Source organism: Phragmites australis, chromosome 11, assembly GCF_958298935.1.
Source record: "Phragmites australis chromosome 11, lpPhrAust1.1, whole genome shotgun sequence".
Lineage (NCBI taxonomy): Eukaryota > Viridiplantae > Streptophyta > Magnoliopsida > Poales > Poaceae > Phragmites > Phragmites australis.
In genome coordinates, this window is record NC_084931.1 from 6,441,458 (window position 1) to 6,467,735 (window position 26,278).

Below are 26,278 nucleotides of genomic sequence, written 5' to 3' on the forward strand. Positions count from 1 at the left end.
CGCTCTTTTACACACCACCTTTTGACATCCGAGGATGGCCCCTTGACTCGCCGTCAAGCAGCTTTCACTGGCACGGGTTTTTTGCGCTCCACCGGACCAAATAATTGATGTCATCGTCCAATGGCTCTATTGAACTTAAGATTGAATATCATGGGCTTATTAATCACTGTATATGTCTGAATGAAAAAGAGATGCACATGACTACAGTTGTACAAATGCTTACCAACTCTTCTTTATTTTGAGCAAAACTCTTTATTCAGCTGTATGCGTTGACTTCTTCTTTGTACGATTTGTTCTGTTTGTTTCACTTATCTCCTATCATAGAATAAGGAATATGGAAAAGCACTTTAGTTCCACAAATTGTTGAAAAACTAATATATAGGTACATGATAAATCAACCATGTATAGATGTACCTTTGCTTTCAGGGTCATCCAATTATTGACAAGCACAATCCACTGATCATCCATCACACCTTCTGGAACATTGCTGTAATTAATTTCCATGCACTTGTTCACATTGAAATAGAGTGACTTCAGATTTGACTTATGTTGCCTCCATCTATCTCTAATAGATCGTTATATCCATTTTTTCATGCCAGAAGGGTAAAGGAATCTCATATGCATACTGGTAACAAAAATCATACAAAAAAGATGAAAAACAAGGTGAAATGTTACAAGTTGATAAGAAAGTTTAAAGATGTACCTTCACTTGCTTAATTATATCCATCTTATTTTTTTCTCCTTGGTATTTCTTTCTCTCTTTCCTATCAGTAGTCTCCAGTCCTTATAGCTCAAGCTACACAAGCACCCGTTCTTAGCAACCATGCCAAGAAATTTGCCTAGAACTCTACTCTCTTCACCAATTGGCTGATCAAGGTCATTACATGCAACAATAATTCTAAGACCTTTCGGAAGGCTCCAAATATCTTTTAGTTTGGTCCTCCCACACTTTGTTCTTTCTCCAATTTCATATGTCCAATGTAACATTGTTGTGTAAAAATCAATGCTCAATAGTAATTGGTACAAAATACTTTCTGTTAATTACTATTTAATAGCTTAGTAGTTACCTTGAATATTAACTTCAACATCATCACTCTTAGGCAGGCTTCCTCGAGCAGCAGGTTGAAGTTCAGATGAAGCAACATCTTGTCCACGCGATCTCTCTTGCTCAATATGCTCCTTTAACAAATATTCATCTTGACTTTGAATAATGCAGTTTCTACTACACCTTGCCATTTCTGTTGCACCATGGCAACAATGAAATATTAGTTAACATCTGAAATAATCATCTTTATTGAACAGCTTTCTAGCAGAGAACTCAAACATAGAACCTTCAACCCATTGCTCCTATTATTTATGTGGACTTGCGTGTTGCATTATTGCTACCACCACATCCTATTGGAGCATGCAGGGCAATCTAAAGCCACATACAGAGATAGTCACAAACTTAGAATAAAAACATATTGGACCATAAATTTCATACAGTTAATAAAGGCATATGAAAAGAAAACACTACACATTCCAAATGCAAATTTTACCATAGTCTCTATGCATTACCGTACACCTGTCTCTCAGAATATAACTAGGGCACCAATCAATTTGACTCTCTGGGACTTGAATCTAATCTAACGAACAGGAATCACGCTTTGTTAATCAATGATGAACAAAAAAATCAATGGATGGAGTAATAAAAAATTAGGAAGGAAAAAAAACACAACAAATTAGTAGGGAAGGAGGCATGGAAGGGACTACGTTAGAGCTTAAGCAGAGTTAAGTATGGGATCGAACCTGCTGGACAAGAGGAGAGGAAGATGCAGGAGTTAAGCAGATGCTGACTCACTAGCTTTTTATGCAACCAAAAGAAATTGTTGTTATCTGTGTGAACAAATGGTTTGAGTTGATTGCATAAAAAAGAAAAGCTTCGTCATGATACCAAGTCTTTTTTCCCATTTATTTTAGTTTGTCTTTTGTCATATTTCTTGACATCTTGGTGGGAGTACACCATATGTTTCAAAATGCTGTCATATTTGGTGAGCCTATTAGCTCTATCTTTCTTCTCATTTTATGTAGAATTCAACCTGTGCATTAGCTAGTAGCAATTAAACATAAATCAGCCAGCATTTTCTTCTCACTTTTGTTAGCTGGCTTAGAACCAAATTAATTATATCAACATGTGACAGTCTCTTTTGTTTAATTCTACCTACCTAAGGAGCACACATGGATGAACTACTTGAATAGATCAAGGAAGGAAGATCTTTTTTTTTAAGCTGAGAACATTGCAATTTTTGGGATGAAATTCTCTTTTTTTATTTAACTGAGATGTCATATCATATCAATTTCTAGATCATTGCTTGACTTATGTGCTGATTGTGCCACATGAATTTCTTGTGCCACTAGCCTCTTTGAGTATAATTCTTTTTCAAATTATGTTTCCATGTTTGTACCAATAGCCTCTGCCACATACCTAACATTCAGCAGTTCTCACTATTGAATTGGTATAAGTTTGTCAATGTCCAGTTTCATGGATGGAAAATCATTAAAGAGCTTTACATAAGGACAAAGTTTTAAACAGATCAATATTGCACATTTTCACTGTAGATAGCTAATAGTTGAGTAGCAGACTATATATGTGATTCTATTTACATCATGTCCTAAAAATTCATTGCTCTCAATTAGGACAGAGATGTTGACGTTTTAATTGGCTACTTAATGTTAGTTAGTACAAATTGAATGTATTTAGCCAGATTGTTTAAAAATTCCCAGTTTTTTCTAGGCAAATAGTAATCAAGTGGCCGATTAAGTATCATAGGGCAGAAGAGGATGGTTACCCCTAAGAAACCAAAAGCATAGAGGATGCTCACACTAGAGGGCGCCCGACACAAGATGGAGCCGATGCAAGCAGGAGATCGGATGAGAGCTCAAGCTTGCACCCGTCATCCTACTCCTTGGCATGCTTGGCTCATGCGAGCAAGCAACATTCCGTCCCATCATTGTTGGGTGCCCCATATTCTACGTTTTCTTTACATTTTGGTGCTATCATCTTGTACCAATTTGAATGTTCCTATTCTATTGCATTATTGGCATCATTTACTTCTTATCTACTATTTGCATGGCATTCTATTCTAACTATATCATTGTCTCTTTTCTCTCTTTCTTTCTTTTTTAGATGTCTGCCAATGCATCTATGATAACATCCTCTGACCCATCACATGGCTGTGAGGAAGCACACTGTCCAAGTCAGACAGCTCGTAATGGTGCACGAGTCTGAAAGCTAAGGACACAAATACAGTGGTCAACAGACAAGGTTTCTGTCAAGAGAATCAATGTGGACAGGTTGCCTATGGATGAAAAGGTCTTGAATAGATTCTGGAGGGTTGCAAGACTCATTGCTTGGGAAACCTTGTTATCTGAATAACGACTAAGTTTGTTGACCTAAGTGATGAAATAAAGAGGGACTTGTCCGATAATGTCGTCAAGGAGTATCTGGAATACCCTAAAAACATAAGTGAGCATCAAACGAATGTCGCGGTCAAGGTAGAAATAAAAGCAATCACGAAACTTCACCGAAGCTTTATGAGTAAGCTTGTTAATTAGTTCTTGGATAAAGGGGTGCGCCCTTCGAGAGCTACAAGCAATTAAAAGCATAAGATTGAGAAGCTTTGGTGTAGATGAGAACTCAGAGCAACTAAAAAAGGATAGTGAGGTGAAGAAGCAGCTTTGGGCTAGGAACAAGGACAACCATAGGATCAGCGTAATTGGGTACTTGGGGAAAAGGGCGAAATAGCAGGCAGAGGATAAAAAGTTAGCTAAAGAAGGCTGTGAATATCCTTGGTGACGATCGCAGTCATATTTGTGCGCAAGGGGTGAGCTGTGTGAAAGTGGAGAAATCACATTTAGAAACAACAAAACCCGGTCAATTGCAGAAAAAGTAAAAGAAAAGATAGCCGAAGCTAGCCAAGTTTCTTTCACCGGGCTCAAGTAACATGATGTTCTCTCAGTGGCACGAGGAACCCCAGAGCACCCTGGTCGAGTGCGAGGTGTATCCAGTTCTCAGGGATGGAAATACGACTTTCCCAAAGACCTTGGAATATACAAGAAGAGGAAGAGGTCAGATGTAGTGGATGTGGATGCATTGTCACTAGACATCACCCAGAAAGTTTATGCAAACATCATGCAAACGACTGCAGCATTGGGAATAAAGATTTCTATCCCAGAGGCAGCTAGCCCTGGAACTGCACGGAAGAGTAGCTACACCTCCAAGGAGATCTATCAACTAGTAGCTGACGTGACTAAGCCAGATACAATTGACCTACTAGAAAGGCCCATGCTCTGCAACCTTGTAATCAGGCCTGGTGGGTATCAAATGGAGGTTGCAAGGGGTCAGATGCTTTCAGACGTCCATATCTTACATACAGTCCTGATACATGTTGACTATGTCATAGTTATGGTGGACATGGTACATAACAATACCACCCATCACATGTTGGAGCTCCCCCCAATGATGAAGTCACAACTCTGGGTTAAGCTCTTTATCAAAAGATCAAGCGAAGAGGGGCGACATCATGGTCTCTAGTGCATCAGCTTTAAGTGCACCACCAACGCGCCCTTCACTTCCAGAGAAGACAACTTCACTGCCTTCTCCTCCGTGTCTGGTAGCATCGCTTCTAGCTCCAATTCTTTCTCCACCAAAGAGCCCAAAGAAGAAGGAAAAGGGAACCAGGTAGAAAGGGTCTAAGAAGCACCTCCCAAAGAAGTCAAAGGTCATTGTACCAACGAAGAAGTCCACATACATTGGAGAAGCGTGGACTAGTGCCCACCCAAAATTCTAATATGGGAAGCCCTTGATCATAGTAGATGACGTAACAAGGGCGAGACAAGCATGTGTCGACCTGGATAGTTATTACATGCAGACTTGTAGAGACACCAAAGCTCAATCCATGGCCATAAGTACAAACGACATCACTTCTTAACTGACGATGGCTACTTTCTTGTAGGTTTCAATGACTTATATGACCTTTTCAACCTTGATGTCATTGACGTATCGTTAATACAAATATTCACATTGTAAGTCCCTTGAAACTGGATATTCATTAATTAATACAACTAAGTCTTGAATCTAACTATCTCCTTATCTGTGGATACTTGAACAAGGAAACAAAGAAAAAGGAGCCCATAAGATTTCTTGACCCTGAGGCCATTTCAGTCTCGGTCATCAAAATGCATGATGACTACGCTATGGACTATATGGCTAGGGCAATGTAGCACTATTCCAATATGGATAACCTGTTGAGCGCCTACAACACTAGTGGTCATTGGATCTTACTGGTCATTTGCCTTAAGTGGAACTTGGTATGGTACCAAGACTCATCAAGACCAGTAGGATCAAAAGGCAAACCTATACAACGTTATTACATCGCTATAAAAGAACTCCTTGATGCATAAGTTCTGTTTGGCTTAGTTTACATATTTAACTTTTTTAACATTCAAATGCTCTAATCGATTCCTCTTTAAGTAGGGCTTTTCACAAGTACCTTCAAGCTGATCTAGACTATAACGTGAAAGACTGCCTCAGACTGACACACAAGACCAGATTCGCGGTAAATGCTACCAAATAAATTACCAAATGCTCTCTGTTGCTGGTTTTTTTTCTTTCGATCTAACGGATTTTTTTTTCCGTAGTGCTACCAATAACCACCGGGTAATACCTGCGGATTCTATGTTATGTACAACATGCTCCTACTCACGATCTAAGTAAAGGATATCAAATCCCCCGATGTAAGTTTAATACAAGATTATTCATAACTAATTTTAGTAATTAGTTTAATTATATGATAACATGACATAGGTTACGCATCAAATTATGCAAGATTATGAGGCTTGTTTTTTCGATGACGGTGCACTCTTGGGGATTTGATAACGGATTGCCGAGTTCTTATTATTTGAAGTCATCAACCCAAACAGCGAGTTCCATTGTAAAAACCCTAGGTCGTGAGGTGTTATGTAATATGAAGTGGTTATAACTTTATAACTTGTGATCCTGCGATAAATTGATTGAAATTTTGTAATCTTTGCGATTCTGTAATGAAGTAAGTTCTTATATAAGTGTGTTTATCGATATGGATATGTATGCATTGTTGTTGTTTGCAGAGAGAAAATGGTTGTCAAATCCTCGCTATGCTCTAGGATACAGTCAGGAAACATGAGAAACATACATGGGGGTGAGGTCAATAGTAATGGGTGAAGACTAATACCTGTCACTTATGACTTACACATAAGTGATGGGTAACCTTATCATCCGTAACTGATGTGTTTCTCCCCAGCACATGGGAGATGCACATTGGTCATGGGTGAACACCATTATCCGTCACTTATAACCTACACATAAGTGACGAGTAATATCTTCACCTGTCACATGTTCACATAAGTGACAGGTAACCTCATAATCCATCACTTTTGTGTTAACATCAGTGATGAGGAACCACATAACCCGCCATTAATGTATTTATACAAATCACATGTAGTCATTAGTGACGGGTCATAATCCGTCACTAATAACTTATCATTAGTAACACGTTTAGAGTGACGAATACATTACCCATCACTAATGACAGTTACCACCTGTCACTTATATGCTTTTTCCACATAGCGTTCACCTCAAAATCATGTGACATATAGGTACCTAGCAAACCCTTTTCTTAAAAAAATCTTGGTCAATTCGTAAAAGAACATACAATGCATTGCAACAGTATGGGCCCAATTAAGAGGCAGAAAATCACGACGAACACCCATTTATGGGCCACACGAATAAGAGATATAGGCCAAATCTACCTAAATATCTCCCTCGTCACTTAAATTTTGGGCCTTACTCGTAGATGTGAAAGCCCAAGGAGAACGCAAATCAGCAAATTGCACTTCATTGAAGGTGATCATTTGCCAAACCAAGTCGACCATACTTTGCCGCCTCCACACACAATATACAACAAACTTTGCTAGTTCGGCGATATGTCGACCATACTCTGAAAATACAAGGGTTTAATTTATGCGTAGTAAGCACATGTGTGATACATGAATATGATGTTGTCGTATGTTATAACTATTACGTTCAGCTCCTAGATAGCTTGTGAGAGATTCCTCTCACGAGACCCGGCGACGGTGACTGCCAGTGTAAAATCTTTGAGAAGCAACCAAAGGTGATAAGGTCGATCGGGTTACTTGCGACACCTACGGCCAGAATTTTACAGAGATTATTGTGGCAGTTAAATTTGACGAGAGTGCATTTGCTATTGAATTATTGAACATTTTCCACACGTAAATATAGGTACTTGTGGTGGAACCTACCCACCTGGGTTTGAGTCCCAGAGTCGACAAGTGTGTCCACATTTATAAAAATAGCTATATATCGCTAGTCTTGGAATATATGTTTGATGGTTACACACGTAACCTAGCCTGCAAGCCTGAATATATCCTTCGCCGATAGGTAAAAGCCTGGGAACGTGCAGTGCCGGAGTTTCAGCGCCGTGCCAAACCTAGAAAAAGCTGTGAAAGCTCGATGGATCCCGACCTCCACTCCACAGGCGAAAGTGACTCGTTTTGGGATGGAGCGGTGGAGGGCACCTCCAATCCAAGCGTGTGGAGACCGCGCGGGAGGCGTGTGCGAGCTACGGAGGCCACTGCTGGCGCGGAAATTATCTTCTTGGCGTCCGGCATGGCGCGCGCCTGACGCCTATAGCTCCACCGGTATATAAGCCTGCCACGGCCATTGCTGCTCACCCATCACCAGAGCGAACACTGCAGAAGCTAGCTGCAAACTAAGCAAGCAAGTTTAAGTTCATCGATCGAGCAGCATGTCGGACAAGTGCGGCAACTGCGACTGCGCTGACAAGTCCCAGTGCGTGTAAGTGTTTCGCCTACAACCAATTTTAATCCCTAACTCAGTGCGACGTACATGGACGATGAATATATACTTCCTGGGTGATTTATTTGCAGGAAGAAAGGGAACAGCTATGGCGTCGTCATCGTTGACGCCGAGAAGAGGTAACTATTGCTGCTGCCAACTTTTGCAAGTCACTCCCTGTCTTTTTAAAAGAAAGACATCAAGATTAATTTGAATTAACATGACACCGCTGCTAAAGTACTTCATTCCTATCAAATCCATAATATTATTTTCACACGAATCGATATAAATACTACGTATGTGTGAATGGACGCAGCCACTTCGAGATGGCGGAGGAGGTCGCCTACGAGAACGACGGCAAGTGCAAGTGCGTGACTAGCTGCTCCTGCGCCGGCTGCACCTGTGGCAAGTGAACCCCTGCGCTGCATGTCCCTTCAGGCCTAAGCGTGCATGATCTATTATCTATGTCGTGCATGGATTGCTAAATAAATGTGCTTGTGATGTGGTCGTGACTTGTGAGTCACATATGTTTCTATGGGCTGTGCTGTTGAGTCCAGCATGACGTGTGTATCGCCTGTTATTTATGTATGCATCAAACTTATGAAGTGCTCTTATTAGTTGTAAGTAATGTTCGCAATATCTAGAAAGTAATACAATCCAGTGAACAAATGATTAAAGTTACCAACCTAATACAGCATAAGAAAGAAAAATTATAACCAAGCATACGTATGTACAGGTTAGACACTAATCGGTCTCCCTTGTTGAATCATTATTTTAGTACATTGACGATACTAACACAATCCATCCCGTCCGCTAAGAAAAACACAATCCCAAAATCTGCATCAAACCATCAGAAATAAAACGAGGAGGAAGAAGGGTAAATCGAGGAAATAAAATGAGGACGAAGAGGGGTAAATCGAGGAAAGTACTTCATTCTTATCAAACGAGGAGGAAGAAGGGTAAATCGAGGAAAGGAGGAGCTGCTCACAGATGGGCGCCACCGCCGAGCAGCTGCTCACAGATGGGCGCCGCTGCCGAGTAGCTACTAAGAAGAGCAACACAACTACTCTCTATGCCCAATCCAAGCTAAAATCCTTCGAAGGTTGAGGGAAGGCTCAGCGACAGCTCCGACGAAGCCGCAGTGGTTGATAGAGGAAGAACAAACACAGCTCGCTAAGGTAATCCATCATTACCTATTTAGACTTTCACCAATCTCCGAAGAGCTCATCGATCTGAACAATGTGATTCGTGATAACGAGTTGGGAGATAGGCACACCGATCTAGATCCGGAAGCTTGGCCAGCAATCTCGTCGGTGGGGGGGGGGGGCGTGTCTTCATCGCCTCTGGCATGATCCAGGAAGGGGGAGACTTATCCCGGCCCACTACATCTCAAACGGGCCAAAAGAATGGGGGTCTAGCCCAACCCACTAGGACGCCAGGGTTCCCGTACTCCCATACACACATTTTCACTCACTCCTCTCCGCTGGCGCCACACTCTTTGATTTGGATCCCTAAAGCGAACAAACACCTAGGGTTGGGGTTCCCCGTTACGAGTGAGGAGATCTGGCGATTCGACCCGGGAGCGAAGGCTAGGATGGTTCATCCTCCTCCGCCTTTTCTGGTTCCTTTGCCCAAGTTCTGAGGGCGGATCCCATGGCTCGCCGTCAAGACCAAGATCAAGGGAGGCCATGGGGGAAGAGAAGACCAGAGGAAAGTCGGATGGATGAAGAAGATCCCCATGAAGGAGATCTACAGAGAGAGCGTGATTTGCGTCACAAGCTTCAATGAAGCTTTGGTGCACAAAGTGAGCAAGGGGGCTCATGTACTCTTGTGAGGGAAGAGCTCCACCCCCGTGGACAGGGTGGCCGGGGTGCATACGGAGACTCAAGAACATAGTTTGGCCGTGGAGGCCGTGGATCTAGAGCCAAAGACCACATATCTGAAGGAGGTTTTGGGGGTCCTCGAGGTAAACAAGAGGGGAGGCAAGTAGGAAGAGCGGCAAGGAGGTCAACACCAATGGGGTGCTCAACGACAAGGATTCAAAGGTAAACATCCCAAGCTAACCACTCCTGTAGAGAATATCAGATGCTTCAGATGCCAACAAGATGGCCATCACCAAGCTGACTGCACCAATGAACTAGTCTTCTACAAATGCAAGCAAACTGGCCACATGGTGGTGGATTGTGCAACCGGTTTTGGTAAGAGTAAGAGGGTCCAGATGTATAGCTTTGCCACACAAAATCTTGGCTTCTACTCGATGCACATACTAGTAGAGAAAGCACAAGTGTTCCAGACTTCTGGGTTGTTGTCTGTCCTCATGGGTGAGACAACAGTTGAGAAGATCGAGGTTGAACTAAAATACCTCATTTACCCTAAATGGGACTATAAGGTAAGGAAGCTTGATGAAAAGGAATTTATGGTGTTGTTCCCTAATAAGGAATCACTGACAACCTTCACGAGGTTTAACTCTGTGGAATTGGCCCTACACAACCTAAAGGTCAAGATCAGTAAGTATGGGAAGGACCCAAATGTTATTGACGTGCTAAGATCCACTTGGATTAAAATATATGGAATTTCAGCTTTACCAAAGATTTGGAATCAGTTAAAGAGATCACCCCTCTGGTGGCTGAGCCTCTAGTGGTGGATGAACTCAGCCTGCTAAAAAATGACCTAGTTCAAGTCAAGGTTCTGTGCAGAGATCCTCACAAGATCAGGAACTTTATTGAGATCTTCTTCAATGGGGAAGGGCATTTGATCAGATATATCATGGAATGTTTCAATGACAAGACCCCCATTGGTGACACCCCTAGCAAGCCTGATGAGGATGATGACAAAGGGTCAGATGATGATGACTTGTCTGACTTTGATGAAGAAGCTAGTCATGATGACTTGGCAAAGAAAGATATGGCAAGCAAAGAAAAGAAACATCATCCAAGGACTCATAAACCAATGGAAAAGGGGAAGCATGTAACTAGGGAGACTATTTTGCCAGAAAGCTACAAGGAAATCACTCCCATTGCCTCATTTGATCTACTTATTGGGGAACTCAAAATTTACAGTTAAGTGGAGGTAGAGGAGGGGCACAAGGAGTGCCTCAATAAAACACAAAACCTAATTGCTGCAGGGGATCAGGCCCTAGTGACTTATTCTACTATGGATACAAACTATTTTGCTCCCCTACCTCTAGCTTTAGATTTAGCCCCCTTCCACCAGGTTTCATTGGCAGATTGCTTCATGGGAGGGCAACTTCCTCCTGAATCAGAACAGATGGAGGTTCAGACCAAGAAGGAGGGTGGACATGGCATTGATGGCCAACTCCCTCAGGAAGAGCTTGTCCCTGATGGGATGTTACTTGTCCACAATCAGGATGGCCCTTACCTGATTTGTGCCAAGTCTTGGCCAAATCTATCACCCTCACAAATCAACACAATTGATAATTTACATGGGATCAAGATGCTCACACATCTGATGAGCTACATGCAACTGAGTCTTTGGAGGAAGAGGAGGAGAATTTTGACAACCTCTCACATATCAGCTCCAAGACCGAGGAAGATGATAACTCCCAAGGATGGGTGAATGTCCCCAAGAAATCAAAGACTAGAACTCCTAAGAAGAAGGGCCCAACAATTGCTACTAGAGCAAGCTCCAGGATCCCTAGGGATGGCATACCCATTCAAGCCAAAGCTATGAAAAGAGCACAACAAAGGAACTCAACTGCATGTACTTTATTATCATCAAGCCAGTTCACTATTCTAAATAATTCCTCTAATGTTTATATTGCTAATGTCATCCATGAGTTAAATTTAGTAGCTAATAACATTGATACTCAAATTGATGCCTTTAAAGCTAAGGAATTTGCTAGGGCTACGACTGCAGAGCTAAACTATAAGGCCTATTTGCAAAAACAAAGTGAGAAGGAAGTCTCAAGAGTTAAGGTCCTTGAACAAGAGATGACCATAGAGGTCATTGCTAACTCTAATAGAGATCTCGATATCCCTAACTCAGCAACAATAGAGCCCACAAGGAGTGGACGCCACGCCATACAATAGAAATAGAAACATATGCAGAAAAAGGGGATAGGCAGACAAAAAAAAAAGAACAAATGAGGATTCTTCTATGGAATGCTAGGGGTTTAGGCAAGCCAGTTAGGAGAAAATAGTTAAAGGATTATATTCTACAGGAAAGGTTAGATATCATAGGTATCCAGGAGACTATGAAGAAGGACTTCACAACAAAATACCTTAAGGACATTGCTAGGAATGAGAACTTTGTTTGGAGTATCCTCTCTACTCATTGTCATTCTGGAGGGATCTTAGTAGGAGCCAAGGATGACTTGATGGAAATGGAGTAGTGTGTGGTCCACCAATTCTGCATTCAGATAACTGTGAGAAAGAGGCTCACCATCTTCGAATGGGAACTCATTACAGTTTATGGTCTTGCAAATCATGATATTTCTAAGGACTTTATCTATGAATTGGAAGAGATCTATGACAAGATGTCATTGCCTCTCCATTTGGGAGGGGATTTCAACCTCATCAGGGAGGCCTAGGACAAAACATTAACAACATAGATAAGAGCCTAATGGACCTCTTTAATGGCTTTATTTGGAAATTTCACTTAAGGGAAGTGAAAAGATCTGAAGCCAAATATACTTGTACTAATAAACAGTTAGCCCTAGTAATGGTGAATAAGGAGAGATTTCTTATGTCTAGCGACTAGGAGTAGCACTTTCTCTTATGTCATGCTTGGAGCCTGACTAGGGTTGGATCTGATCACAACCCTATTTGCTTGGATTCAGGAGAAGCTGGGGTGTAGAGGTGTAAATATTTCACATTTGAGAGACAATGGCTCCTTGTTGATAACTTCAAAGATATTGTCCATCAAAGGTGGTTGGAGAATAAAGCAAAGAGGCATGTCAATGGCTACTCTATGGATAATTGGCATGGCAGCCTTTGTGATATTAGGTAGTTTATGAGAGGCTAGCATAGGCAACATATTGGTGATCAGAACAAAACCAAATATGATATTCTTGCTCAGCTTGCTAAGCTTGATGACAAAGCAGATTCTGAAGGGCTGGCCATGGAGGAATGGGAGATTAGATATAAGATAGAAGAAAGCCTTGAGAAAATTCTTTCTATGGAGGAGATTTTTTGGAAACAGAAAGGTGAAAATACCTTAATTAAAGAGGGTGACAACAACACAAGATTTTTTCATCTTTTAACCAATGGGAGGAGGAGGAAGAATCTGATCCTGGCCATGGAAACTAATCAGGGTCAGATCAGCTCCCAAGATGAGATTAGAGATCACATTTATGACTTCTACAAAGACGTCTTTGGATCCAATTCCAGGGATGGGCTGAGGATGGGGGTATCCTTCTGGGAAAGCCATAATAGTCTGCCAGCTGAAGTCAAAGACACCCTGGTTCAACCTTTTTCTTCTCAAGAGATTGAAAAGGCCTTCAGGGACATGAAAGAAGACTCTTCTCATAGGTCCAATGGTTTTGTTGCCACCTTCTTTAGGGTATTCTAGGACTATGTCAAGGAGGACATCTTTTCCATGTTCTTTGACCTCTATGTAGGGGACCTGGATCTGAAAAGAATCAACTATGGTGTGATAACACTGATTTCTAAGGTCAAAGATGGCAACACCATTAAGCAGTACAGACCTATCTGCTTACTCAATATAGATTACAAAGGTGTCACCAAGGTCCTTAATAACAGATGGACTCCTATAGCCAAGGAGGCTATAGGTCCAAACCAGACTGTCTTCATCAAGGGTAGGAACATTTTGGAAGAGGTGGTGATCCTTTATGAAGTTATACATGAATTAAGAAGAACAAGGCAGCAGGGGGTGCTAGTGAAAATAGACTTTCAAAAGGCCTATGACAAGGTGAAATAGGATTATCTGGATGAAGTCATGAAAGGAAAGGGGTTCCTTCCTAGGTGGATAGATTGGGTCATGCAATCGGTCAATGGGACCAGAGTTTGCATAAATATCAATGGCCAAAGGGGTCCATACTTTATAACCTACAAAGGTCTAAGACAGGAAGACCCACTATCCCCCCTGCTTTTCAACATTGTAGCAGATGCTCTAGATTCCTTGATGGACAAAGCTTCTAACAAGGGCTTGCTTAGAGGTGTTGTAGACCATCTGATCCCAGGTCGAATCACCCACATTCAATATGCAGATGACATAATTTTGATGATTGATGGCTCTGACAGCTCTATTCTCAATATGAAAATCATTCTCTATTGCTTTGAATGGATTTCTGGACTTAAGATTAATTTCCACAAAAGTGAGGATTTTGCCTTTGGAATGGAGCAGGAGGTTCAGGAAAGGGTGGCAAATATGCTCAACTGCAAACTGAGATAGCATTTAGGTAATGTTGCCTCTACTGAGATTCTCTGAAAAATGATCAAAAGGTTGGACCCATGGAAGGGCAAAAACCTGACCTATGGAGGCAGGTTGACTTTGACAAATTCCTGCCTCACCAGCTTACCTATGTATACTATGGGGTTCTATCTCCTTCCCAGAGGGGTGCACAGGAACATGGACACTATCAGATCAAGGTTCTTTTGGAGAGGAGCTGAGGATGTGAACAGATATCATATGGCTAAATGGGTAGTCATATCCAGGCCTAAGGACTATAGAGGTCTTGGCATCTTAAACACTTCGATAATGAATGAGTGTCTGCTTGTTAAATGGATTAGGAAGATTGTTTTTGGCTCTGAAGACATTTGGTATCAACTCCTTAGGGCCAAATACATGCTAGATGGTAATTTTTTCACATCGAGGCAAAGAGGTACTTCCCAATTTTGGAAATGCTTACATAAGGTTAAGTTTCGTTATGGAGGGATGTGTGTATAGGTGAGAATCCCTCTAAAAACATAGCTTCCTGACCTGTTTGATCTGCATATTGAGCCTGATGTTGTGGTCTTCGAGTGCTGGAGCCAAAATGAGTGGGAGGTGCAGTTCAAATTATTGGGAAACGGGTAGGCTACGCTAGCCTAAAACAAAAAATTTCTATTGCATTCACCTAGAAAACCATGCTAGTAAGAGATCATAGATCATTATCACTCGACATACAGTACAGTGGAAGAAGAATTAGAGTAGAACAATCCAACATCGTGCGCGTCAAACTCCTTGAACAGCTTCTCGACCAGAACCGTGATCAGCCCCGTGCAGATTATCATGCTCCTTGACCAACTCTGAGCAGGTGGTCATGCTCCTCGACTAGCTCCCAATCAAGTCTATCACGACCTCGACCAATTCTAAGTGGTCGTGTCGTGCTATCCGATCAGATTTGAGTGGTCATGTTGTGCATTCCGACCAGATCCGAGTAGTCGCGTTGTGCTTCACGACCAGTCCTGAACACGTCACGATCAACTCACCGAGAAGATCAGCGCCGCAATAGCAGCATCGCCTCTATAGTATCCACACGTACTAGGCAGAAACGCCGAGCGCCGATGTGCTAGAACCTCACACGCGGCTAAGGTTTTGGAGATCATGTAGAAGACTGCGGCTAAGGTTTCGGAATGGCTCAACCCCTACACGCCCCATCCCATGTCTATCCTTATATAGAGTTTGCTAATGGGCTCCCATATTGGAAGCCCTTTGGACTCTAACACCTCATCGATCACAATCCAATCAAACACCTATACGAATCCAATTCGCATATTTTGTTCCAACCCATTAAGTGTGTGACCCGTTAGGTTCATGTACGGCTATGACTTAGAAACCCTTTCCAAACCAAAATCAATAGTGGTCCCTAGCAGGATATGTTGAGACTCGAGTATATAAAAAAGATCATATCAGCTGAACCTTGATATACACATGCACTGATCCCTTCGCCTCATGATATCAGTCAAACTCAAGGTGAGATATGTGTCACCCTTGTAATATCTCGATCATTCACTCGATCAAGTAGTGAATTCATCATGATTAACTCTTTAATCATATTGGTACGGCCATGCACTTTCTCAATCTATCTACCTTGAGGGACCAAGAGATATCTCTCCTGTTATCAAGGAGGGGAAAATTCCATCTTGATCGCTCACACCTCACGACATGTTTCATGACAAACTCAAAAACTACCTTTATGACTACCCAGATATAAAATAGTGTTTGGCAGCCCCAAAGTATGTCACTACATATTCTGAGAATCAATGACGATATCAGGTCTAAAGATCCTACAGGTACACCATTTGAGATAACTGATGGCACATCATAATAACAATCCCAATAGTATCTCAAAGTGAGTCTATCCAATATAATGTTCTCCAACATAAATGTCCACATTATTGACCTGGTATCTCTACACCTATGATCCATGAAATGTTATCATCAATCAACACATATGCTGGTCTTATATATCATCACAATGATATGGGACTAGGGATCGACTAAGAATAACATCATGGTATAAACAAAGAGTTTCATAAATAAGTCACATACTTTCCAATCAAAGTAAATGATAGTAATTCTTGGAATAACATATTATTCAGAAGTACGTGATCATAGACGTGTGATACAATCATCTCCATGATTGCCTCTAGGGCATATCACCTTTAATCTCCCACTTGCACTAGAGTCAATCATGTAAGTATCTAATACCCATAGCTCTCATGTGCATCTCAAGCTTTGGCCGCATGAGAGGCTTTGTCAATGGATCAAAAATATTCAATTCCTTGTGCACCTTGCATATCTTCACGTCACCCCGATCTAAAATCTCCCGAATAAGGTGATAGCGCCGCAATATGTGCTTAGACTTCTGATACGACCTAGGTCCTTTGGCTTGCATAATGGCTCCACTATTATCACAATAGAGATCCTTTAGACTAGAAGTACTACGCACCACACCTAACTTAGAAACAAACTTTCTGATCCAAATAGCCTCCTTTGTAGCTTCAGAAGCTGCAATATACTCGGCCTCTGTCATGGAATGGGCCATCGTTTCATGCTTGGAACTCTTCCAACTCACTGCTCCTCCATTAAGGCAAAATACAAACTAGATTGCGATCTTGAATCGTCCTTGCCGGTTTGGAAGCTAGCATCGGTGTAACCATTTACAACGAGCTCCTCCACACCTCCATAGACTAGGAACATATCCATACTTCTTCTCAAATACTTGAGAATATTCTTTACTATTACCCAGTGAGCTTCACCTAGGTTTGATTGGTATCTACTCGTAACACTTAGAGCATAGGAAACAGCTGGGCATGTACAAAGCTTGGCATACATGATGGACCCGATAGCGGAAGCATACGGGATCACACTCATCCTCTCGAGCTCATTAGTGGTCAAAGAACACTGACTTGTTGAGAGTGATACCATATAACATTGGCAAGAAACCTTTCTTCGAATCCTGCATATTGAACCTTTTCAATACCTTTTCGATGTATGTACTCTGGCTTAATTTGATCAACCTTCTCGACCTATGTCTATAGATCTTTATGCCCAATATATATGCTGCCTCTCCTTGATCTTTCATTGAGAAACTCTTTCGCAACAAAGATTTGACAGCATCAAGCATTAGAATATCATTCCCGATAAATAATGTCATCTACATATAAGACCAGAAACACAAGTGCGCTCCCGCTAGTCTTTTGGTAAACACAAGGCTCTTCTTCATTCTTGATGAAACCAAACCCTTTGACCGCTTCATCAAAACGAAGATTCTAACTCCGAGAAGCTTGCTTCAGCCCATAGATGGACTTTTGCAGCTTGCATATCTTCCCAGCATTTTTTCGATCGACAAAACCTTCAGACTGTGTCATGTACACATCCTCACTTAGGTTTCTATTAAGAAAAGCTATTTTGACATCCATCTACCATATCTCATAGTCATAATATGCGGCAATTGCTAGGATGATGTGTATAGACTTTAGCATTATGACGGGTGAAAATATTTTATCATGATCAACACCTTAAATTTGCCTGAACTCTTTCGCTGTTAATCATGCCTTATAGATGTGAATATTTTCATCAATGTCTATCTTTTTATTAAAAACCCATTTGCACTCAATTGCTTTAACACTATCAGGTAGATCAACCAAGTTTCAAACTTGATTATCGTGCATAGATTCTATCTCGGATCTCATGGCTCCAAGCCATCTCTCAGAGTCCGGTCCCACCATCATTTTTGATTAGGTCTTAGGTTCATCATTGTCCAATAATAATATATCGTGTTGCTCTGTTGTTAGGAACATAAACCTCTCAGGTGCACGACTGACCCTTTCCGGCCAATGTGGGGTTGATGTCTCCACAATATGTTCTGCAACATCCAATTATGGTTCAGTAGGGGCTTAAACACTTTCTGATGGTTCTCGAATTTCTTCAAGTTGCACCGTGCTCCCACTAACTTTATTTGAGAGAAAATCTTTCTCCAAGAAAATACCATTCCGGGTGACAAATACTTTGCCTTCTTCCCTGTTATAGAAGTAATATCCTTTGGTTTCCCTAGGATACCCCACAAAGAAGCATTTATCTAATTTAGGAGTGAGCTTATTAGACGTCAAACATTTTACATGGGCCTCACAACCCCAGATCTTAAGGAAAGACAACACGGGACGCTTCCCGATCCATATCTCATATGGTGTCTTCTTTACAGCTTTAGATGGAACCCTATTTAAAGTGAACACAGCCGTTTCTAGAGCATATCCCCAGAAAGATAACGGAAGATCCGATTGCCTCATCATGGACCAAACCATATCCAACGAAGTCTAGTTCCTCCGTCAATAGCCAGGCTTATGGCAGTAGTGGCAAGCATCAGAAGCAGCAGGGTCAGCCTTGGACTTTCCAATAGGTTTAGGCTTTGAGCTCGAGATCTCATCTGACGCTTTAGCCTTAGCCTTGTGCTTTCTCTTCTTGCTATCCTTATGAACCATCAACACATGACTAGAGCTTTTCTTAATGCTTTCCTCGGCAGTCTTAAGCATCCCATGCAATTCAGCCATGCTCTTCTGCATGCTATTCATATGAAAATTCAAAATGAACGGCTCGAAGCTCATATGGAGTGACTGGAGAATCACATCCGTAGCCAACTCAGGACTAAGGGGAAAACCAAGTTTTTCTAGGCTCTCAATGTGACCAATCATCTTGATCACATGAGGACTATCTGGACTGCCTTCTGTCAACTTGCACGCAAACAAGGACTTGAAGGTGTTGAACCTCTCAGCCCTAGCTTGGTTCTCAAACATGCCTCGGAGTCCTACAATCATATCGTGAGCATTTGCGTTCTCATATTGCTTCCGAAGCTTAGAGGACATAGTGGCAAGCATGAGACAGCTAACATCGAGTGAATCATTGGTATGCTTCTCGTAAGCCCTCCGATCAATGGCAGATGAATTATCAGCTGGTTCATCATGTTAGGGAACCTCTAGAACATACTCTTTTTTCTCTTCTTTGAGAATAATTCTCATATTTCTATACCAATCAATAAAGTTTGCTCCAGATAGCTTTTCCTTTTCAAGAATCTAACGCAAATTAAAACTGGAATTGGTATTAACAGTAGGTGCCATGATCTACAATAGAAATAAATATGCAAAGTTTAGCACTATGTTTATGTAAACATTTCATTAAACAATTTAACATAAGATACTCCCACTATATGTTTTGAAATTATTTCCCTCTAATGACATATAGTGGAACAAGATCTATATTCAAGTAGGTTCTAGTGAGCTTTGGCATCACTACTAGAAACTTAGGTGACATATGTAAGCAACATCTTGCTAATGACATCCCTATGTGACTTTTGTCTATTGGGTGGTATCGAATGCCCCAGCCCCAACACTATGCCCCAAAGCCCAAAACCGTTTTGATAGTTTTGTTAAGTAAACCAACACTATACGTGTGGATGTCCGACATCCATCCTGACTGGTTAAGATAAAAGATGGTACCCTGCTTTGGTAGACCTACCAAACAATTATCAAAACTTAAGTAGGTGCAGCTATTGCAAGGGCATATTATTCTTAATTTTTTTGAGGGAAGCTATTCTATCATGTAAACATATCCATCTCATAGAAAACATGAATAAAACAGCATAACAGGAACATAAATAAGCATCACAGATAATCATATTAACTGTGACATAATATGGCCCCTTCACATGGTGATCTCTATCGCCATGGTCCTTGTCCTCTGATTCATCATGCTTCGAGTCTTGATGGTTATGTATTAGTCTATTACACCTGACAGCACTGGACAAATTACATGAGAATATGAAGCATCACATGTCGGCACGCATGCCGTTATACAATAACATGACAGCCTTGGGTTTCAATTAACCATGACACGCAGGCCATGAAATTACACGCATGCATCATATACACATAAAGGCCATACTATTCATACCATTCCCTGCAAAAACAAGTTAAGCGTAGAATCGAATTCTAACGGGATGATGAAAACATGTTATCCTTAAAAACCCTAGACTCGGACAGCACGATAGTCCAGGGGGAAGCCCCCCCCCCCTTGGGTTTCAGGGCAATGCCCTAAAAACCTCTTGGTAATACATATATCGTATATATGAAATGGCTCTGAAAATCTCATCGGATTGATCATATCAAGCTGATTCCGAGTCATTCACAATGTCACAATTTTCATTGGATCAATTATATTGATCGTCGCGTTAGGTTTTCTGTAATCGATGACAACACACACAACCTCGATCTGCTGTTCTTCCGACCATGCAACGGTGCATGCTGTTAGCCCCGATGGTCATTCCAACCAGCAGGAGCAAGTCGCACGCACAACCCGGTGGGAAAGCAAGCTATTCCTTGGGTCATATGGTTCCATCGACTCACATCTCATCTGACCTCTATTACAACAAACTGTGTAATGACCGATTCATCACATGAACCAATCAAGATCCAATCTTTTACTACCACATATTATCTATATGTGACTGATCTAGATCAAAATCTATGCAGGATGGCTGTGATAACATTGTTGAGAAACGGGTAGGCTACGCTAGCCTAAAATAAAAAATTTCTACTGCATTCACCAAGGAAACCATGCTAGTAGGAGATCATAGATTGTTACCACTCGACGCGCAGTGCAGCGGAAGAAGAGTTGAAGTAGACTGATCCAACATCATGCGAGTCAAACTCCTTGAATAGCTTCTCGATTAGAACCGCGTCCAGCCCCATGCAGATGATCACTCTCCTCGACCAACTCTGAGCAGGTGGTCATGCTCCTCGACCAGTTCCTCAACCAACTCCCAATCAGGTCTGTCGTGGCCTTGACCAGTTCTGAGTGGCCATGTAGTGCTATTCGACCAGGTCCAAGTGGTCGTGTTGTGCATTCCGACCAGATCCGAGTGGTCGCATTGTACTTCACGACGAGTCTCGAACACGTTGTGATCAACTTGTTGAGAAGATCAGCATCGCAATAGTTGTAACACCACTACGGTATCCACACATACTGGGCAGAAACATCGAGCGTCGATGTGCTAGCACCTAACGCGCGGCTAGGGTTTTAAGAGATCATGTGGAAGGCTGCGGCTAGGGTTTCGGAATGGCTCAACCTCTGCATGCCTCACCCCTCATCTCTCCCTAATGGGCTCCCACATTGGAAGCCCTTTAGAACTCTAGCACCTCATAGATCACAATCCAATCAAACCCATATACGAATCCAATTCACATGTTTTGTTCCAACCCATTAAGTGTGTGACCCGTTAGGTTCATGTACATACGACTACGACCTGGAAATCCTTTCCAAACCAAAATCAATAGCGGTCCCTAGCAGGATACGTTGACTCTCGAGTATACATAAAAGATCATATCAGGAGAACCTTAATATATGCATGCACTAATCCCTTCGCCTCACGATATCAGTCAAGCTCAAGGTGAGATACATGCCACTCTTGTGATAGCTCGACCATTCACTCGATCAAGTAGTGGATTCATCATGATTAACTCTTTAATTATATTAGCGTGGTCGTTTACTTTCTCAATCCAGCTACCTCGAGAGGCCTAGAGATATCTCTCCTATTATCAAGGAGGGAAAAATTCTATCTTGATCGCTCACACCTCATAACATGTTTCATGATAAACTCGAAAACTACCTTTATGACTACCCAGTTACAGAATAGAGTTTGACATCCTGAAAGTATGTCACTACACACTCTGGGAATCAATGACGATATCAGGTCTAAGGATCCTATAGGTACACCACTTGAGATAACAACTGATGGCATATCATAATAACAATCCCAATAGTATCTCAAGGTAGGTCTATCCAATATTATGTTCTCCAATATAAATATCCACATTATTTACCTGGTATCTCTATATCTATGATCTATAAAACGTGATCATCAATCAATACATATTATGATCTATAAAACGTGATCATCAATCAATACATATGCTGGTCTTATGTATCATCATAATGATATGCGACCAGGAATCGACTAAGAATAACATCATGATATAAACAAAGAATTTCATGAACAAGTCAAAAACTTGCCAATCAATGCAAACGATAGTTATCTTGGAATAACATATTATTCAGAAGTACATGAACATAGACGTGTGATGCAATCATCTCTATGATTGCCTCTGGGGCATATCACCTTCACAAAAGGAGTCTGACTTCAAGCAATCTGCTCCAATGGGAGTATTTGTTCATAAGCTACAAAATATTCAGTTGAATGATAATGATGATGAAGTGGCTTGGGTTCTAGATAAGTCAAAGAGATCCACCACTAAATCTCTGTACAAGTTTCTCACTTTTGAGGGGGTGTCTTGCAAGGGGGCTATGACACTCTGGCAATGTAAATTACCTCGTAGAATTAAGATATTCCTGTGGCAAATGTTATACAACAAGCTCCACGTGTCCACCACCCTCAAGAAGAGGGGGTGGAAAGGGAGCTCAAGTTGTTGCCTATGTAATAACCCTGAAGATGTCAATCCCATCTTCTTTGGATGTGTGTTAGCACAATTTGCTTGGAGTGCTGTGAGAGACATCTTTGGCTGGAATGGATTCCCTGTTTCGGCAGCTGACTTATGGGCAAGCTGGCTGCTAAAGAACTTCAAAATCTTTCAAAAGCTAGGTTTGTTTCTTTTTGCAGGGATTGCCTAGGCCTTGTGGCGGACACAAAACAACATGGCGATCCAGAAGAAGTTCCCCCACAAGCCCGTTGAAGTGCTGACCCTCGCTATATCATTCATGCAGAAATGGAGTATCCTCCTCATAGAAGATGACAGGAATAGGGTGGGCAAGGCCTCAACTCAGGTCCGGGAGTGGCTGCGAGAGTTCACTCCTGCAGATGATCCAATTTTTGACATTTGCGAGCTTTGAGCTGGTGTCTCCTCTCTTGGCAGGTTTTGGTCGCCCAATATTTCTGTTAAGAGCCGATGCGTCTTTTAAAACTTGTTTGATGCCTCTTTTCAAACTTGTTTTTGATCGACCCTGTATATTTGGTGCTCTGTCTCCTAGACGGTTTGTGCTACTTGGTCCGCTGGGATCCTCAGCTGTTTTCTTTTTTTCACCTTTCTTTACTTCTGTTGTTGTTTTGAACTTGGTTATTGGCTTTCAATAGAAGCCGAGGTAACCTCTGTTAAAAAAATAAAAATAAAACAAGCCGAACTATATATGTGGATGATAGCCAACGATCTCTCCTCTTTCTTTCAACTCAAACAAGATGACAGTTATACATAATAAGTCACCCTAAACTAAGATGAAAAAGAATTTTTGAACTTTGAACTCAAATGGAGTGAAGATTTCGAATTTACCAACTCTGTACTCAAATGAATGGTCAGGAATGTATGGACGTACAATGGTGCATCAGTGCTCGTGGGAACTTTTCCAATGGACACTTGTAAATTAACAAATTTGGTGAAGTGATCTCGTGGAGTTAAACATGGACCATCCTATGACCCGGAAAAGTTTTTTTTCCCGTTGCCCTTAAGGATACATGCCCTCGTCACATTCAGCATATACATACATGGATATCTAAATTTCAGCCACTTCCATCAGTTGAATACAGGTTACCCTCTCATCCTTTTTCTTATGGGCCCATCTACCACTCACTTGCGTATTTTAGCCCCTCCCATCACTCGAATTTTTTAGCCTTTAGGTAGAGATCCAACAGCCCACGGTTTTCTTCAACCTCTTGCTCATCCCGATCTCTTCTCCCTTGCCGATGAGATTCTCCACTGTGTTCGCCTCCGCCCGCCCTCCTGCTCCCATCTCTGACAGCTGCCACTGTCGGATCCACCACCATAGGCCACAGCCGCGTTAACCTGGCTTTGTCGGGCCATCGCCGTGGCACCCCCATTCTGGTACCACCCAACCACCAGTCCTCCACCTCCTATGACCAACAATGTCCCTGCCGCCCAGCTCCCGCGGCCACCACCACCATCATGCTGGCCTGCCACCCTGACCTTTCCCTCTAATCTCACCCGTCTTGTCTGGTGGAAACCTTGCCCTTGAATCCCAAAACCCTAATCCCTCTCCCTAGCTAGAGCTCGTCGGAGATGTAGCAGATCGGGTTAGATCTCATCGGAAATGGAGAAGTCATGGTTGGATCTTGTTGGAATCGGAGAAGAAGGTGAAGAGGGGGAGGAAAAATCGGTTGATGATGGCGGTAGAAATATCCGAGTATAGTATAGACTTCCTGTTTTCTTATAGCACGTGGTATGAAACATAATCTACAAATCTGCCCATAAGGACATATATGGGACACACAATCCAGTGAAACAGAGTCACCAACCCAAAACAGAACAAGAAAAGTAGGACAGTACAGATCCAAACATACATATGTATTAGTCAGAAGTTGACCAGACTCCTTTGCTGAATTATTATTTCAGTACGTCGACCAGACTAATACAATCCCTTTCCCTAAAAATAACCCGAAAAATCCACCGTGAATCAACCATCTAAAATCGAACCAAGCGAATGCATGAATGAACTCACGTAAAATACAGCCAACGACCTAGGTAAGCTACTTACACGATGATCATGGATCACGTGCAGAATTAATCAACACATAAGCACAATCATGTCAATGCATGCATCGACTCCCTCGATCGATCTCTTCCCCATCATCCCTCTTCGTCATCCGCTCCCTCGAAACCGTGGATGGATCATGGATATGATGGATCAGTTCGTGCTGCGTTGGCAGCGGGTGATGGCGGAGCAGCCCCGGCGGTAGGGGTTAGCGGGCTTCTGTGAGGCGCAGTTGGTGTAGTAGGACTTGCCGCGCTGGTTGCACGGCACCTGGTCGGCGCGCAGCGCCGCGTAGCTGATGTACCGGTTCGTCGGCTGCCGCTGCGCCAGGGCTCGACGGAGGGCCCCCTCGCCGCCCACCTCCTGCTCCTCCTCCGCGCCCACCGCGCACTGCCCCAGCGTCCCGTCGCACGACGACGACGTCTGCAGCGCCGCCAGGTCCGTCGCGGTGGCGCCGGCGGAGGCCAGCGGCAGCGTCGCCGCGCAGTACAGGAGGCACGCTGCCACGGCCACGAGCGCCGCGGTGCCAAGGCGAGCCATGAACGACGTTCTTGTTACTCTGCTTCCTTGCTTGCGTGCGTGCGTGCGTTCCCTCAGTTTCTTGGAGCGCGCGGCCGGATGGCTCGCCGCTTGCTGGCTGGGCTTTCAAGTTCAGGAGGAGAGGAGGGAGAGGCTGGGGAGCGCTGGGCGGGAGAAAAACGAGCGAGGCCGTCCGTGCCGGCAAGAAGACCCCCGCAACGCGCGTGCGGGTGCGGCCTTGGCCGGCCGGGCGTTGCGTTCCATACGCTCGCGGGTGTGTATACGAGGTCATGACATCCATGCATGCATGTCTATGCATGCCTCGCCCTGAATGTATAGAATGCTGATACAGTCTAACCCTGGATTTGGTTTGAATTTGACTAGAAAAGTTGCACGCCAATATTGACCCGTTACAGCAGATACATATAAGAGCTTGGATTTACAGTTGCATACAACATGCTGTCAAATACTTACACTTTGTTCACATTAGGAAGAGAGCTTATGTCGATGACTTTCGAGCAATATAGCTAGGATTTCAGGGCTATTTTCTCATATGCGGATGAAAGTGACACCACCAAGTCTTTAAGTACTTATTAGTTCTTGAGAAACTGTTCGATGCAATAAACATAGAAATTAGTGAAGTTGTGATGCGCTTTTCTGAATGATATTCTGTTCTAGCTTTTGCTTAAATCCACTTGTTTGGAGGGTCCATAATCAGTTCTTAGTTTTACACGGTATGAATGAACGTTAAGATGTGGGATAAAGTTGATTCGTTTAGACATTAGCAATAGCAAAATCAGCTCATTGCAAGCAATTGTTATTGTAGCCCACCAGATGAGGACAAATTAGGAAACACATGGATATATGGCAGTAACAACTTGGTGATTCAAGTTGTGCTATATGCTGTAAAAA

The 26,278-nt window shown here is 42.5% G+C and overlaps 1 protein-coding gene across 1 annotated transcript; it reads right to left on the reverse strand.

Moving 5' to 3' along the window:
• Positions 1 to 24,540: 24,540 nt before the first annotated feature.
• LOC133885453 (protein RALF-like 33) lies at positions 24,541 to 26,278 on the reverse strand. The gene has a single exon (XM_062325172.1). It carries the CDS (start codon positions 25,385 to 25,387, stop codon positions 25,001 to 25,003), a length of 387 nt encoding a protein of 128 aa, XP_062181156.1. The 5' UTR covers positions 25,388 to 26,278; the 3' UTR covers positions 24,541 to 25,000.

Coding starts and splice junctions, on each gene's coding strand:
- LOC133885453 (XM_062325172.1), bottom strand. CDS start 25,387: ATGGCTCGCCTTGGCACCGCGGCGCTCGTGGCCGTGGCAGCGTGCCTC.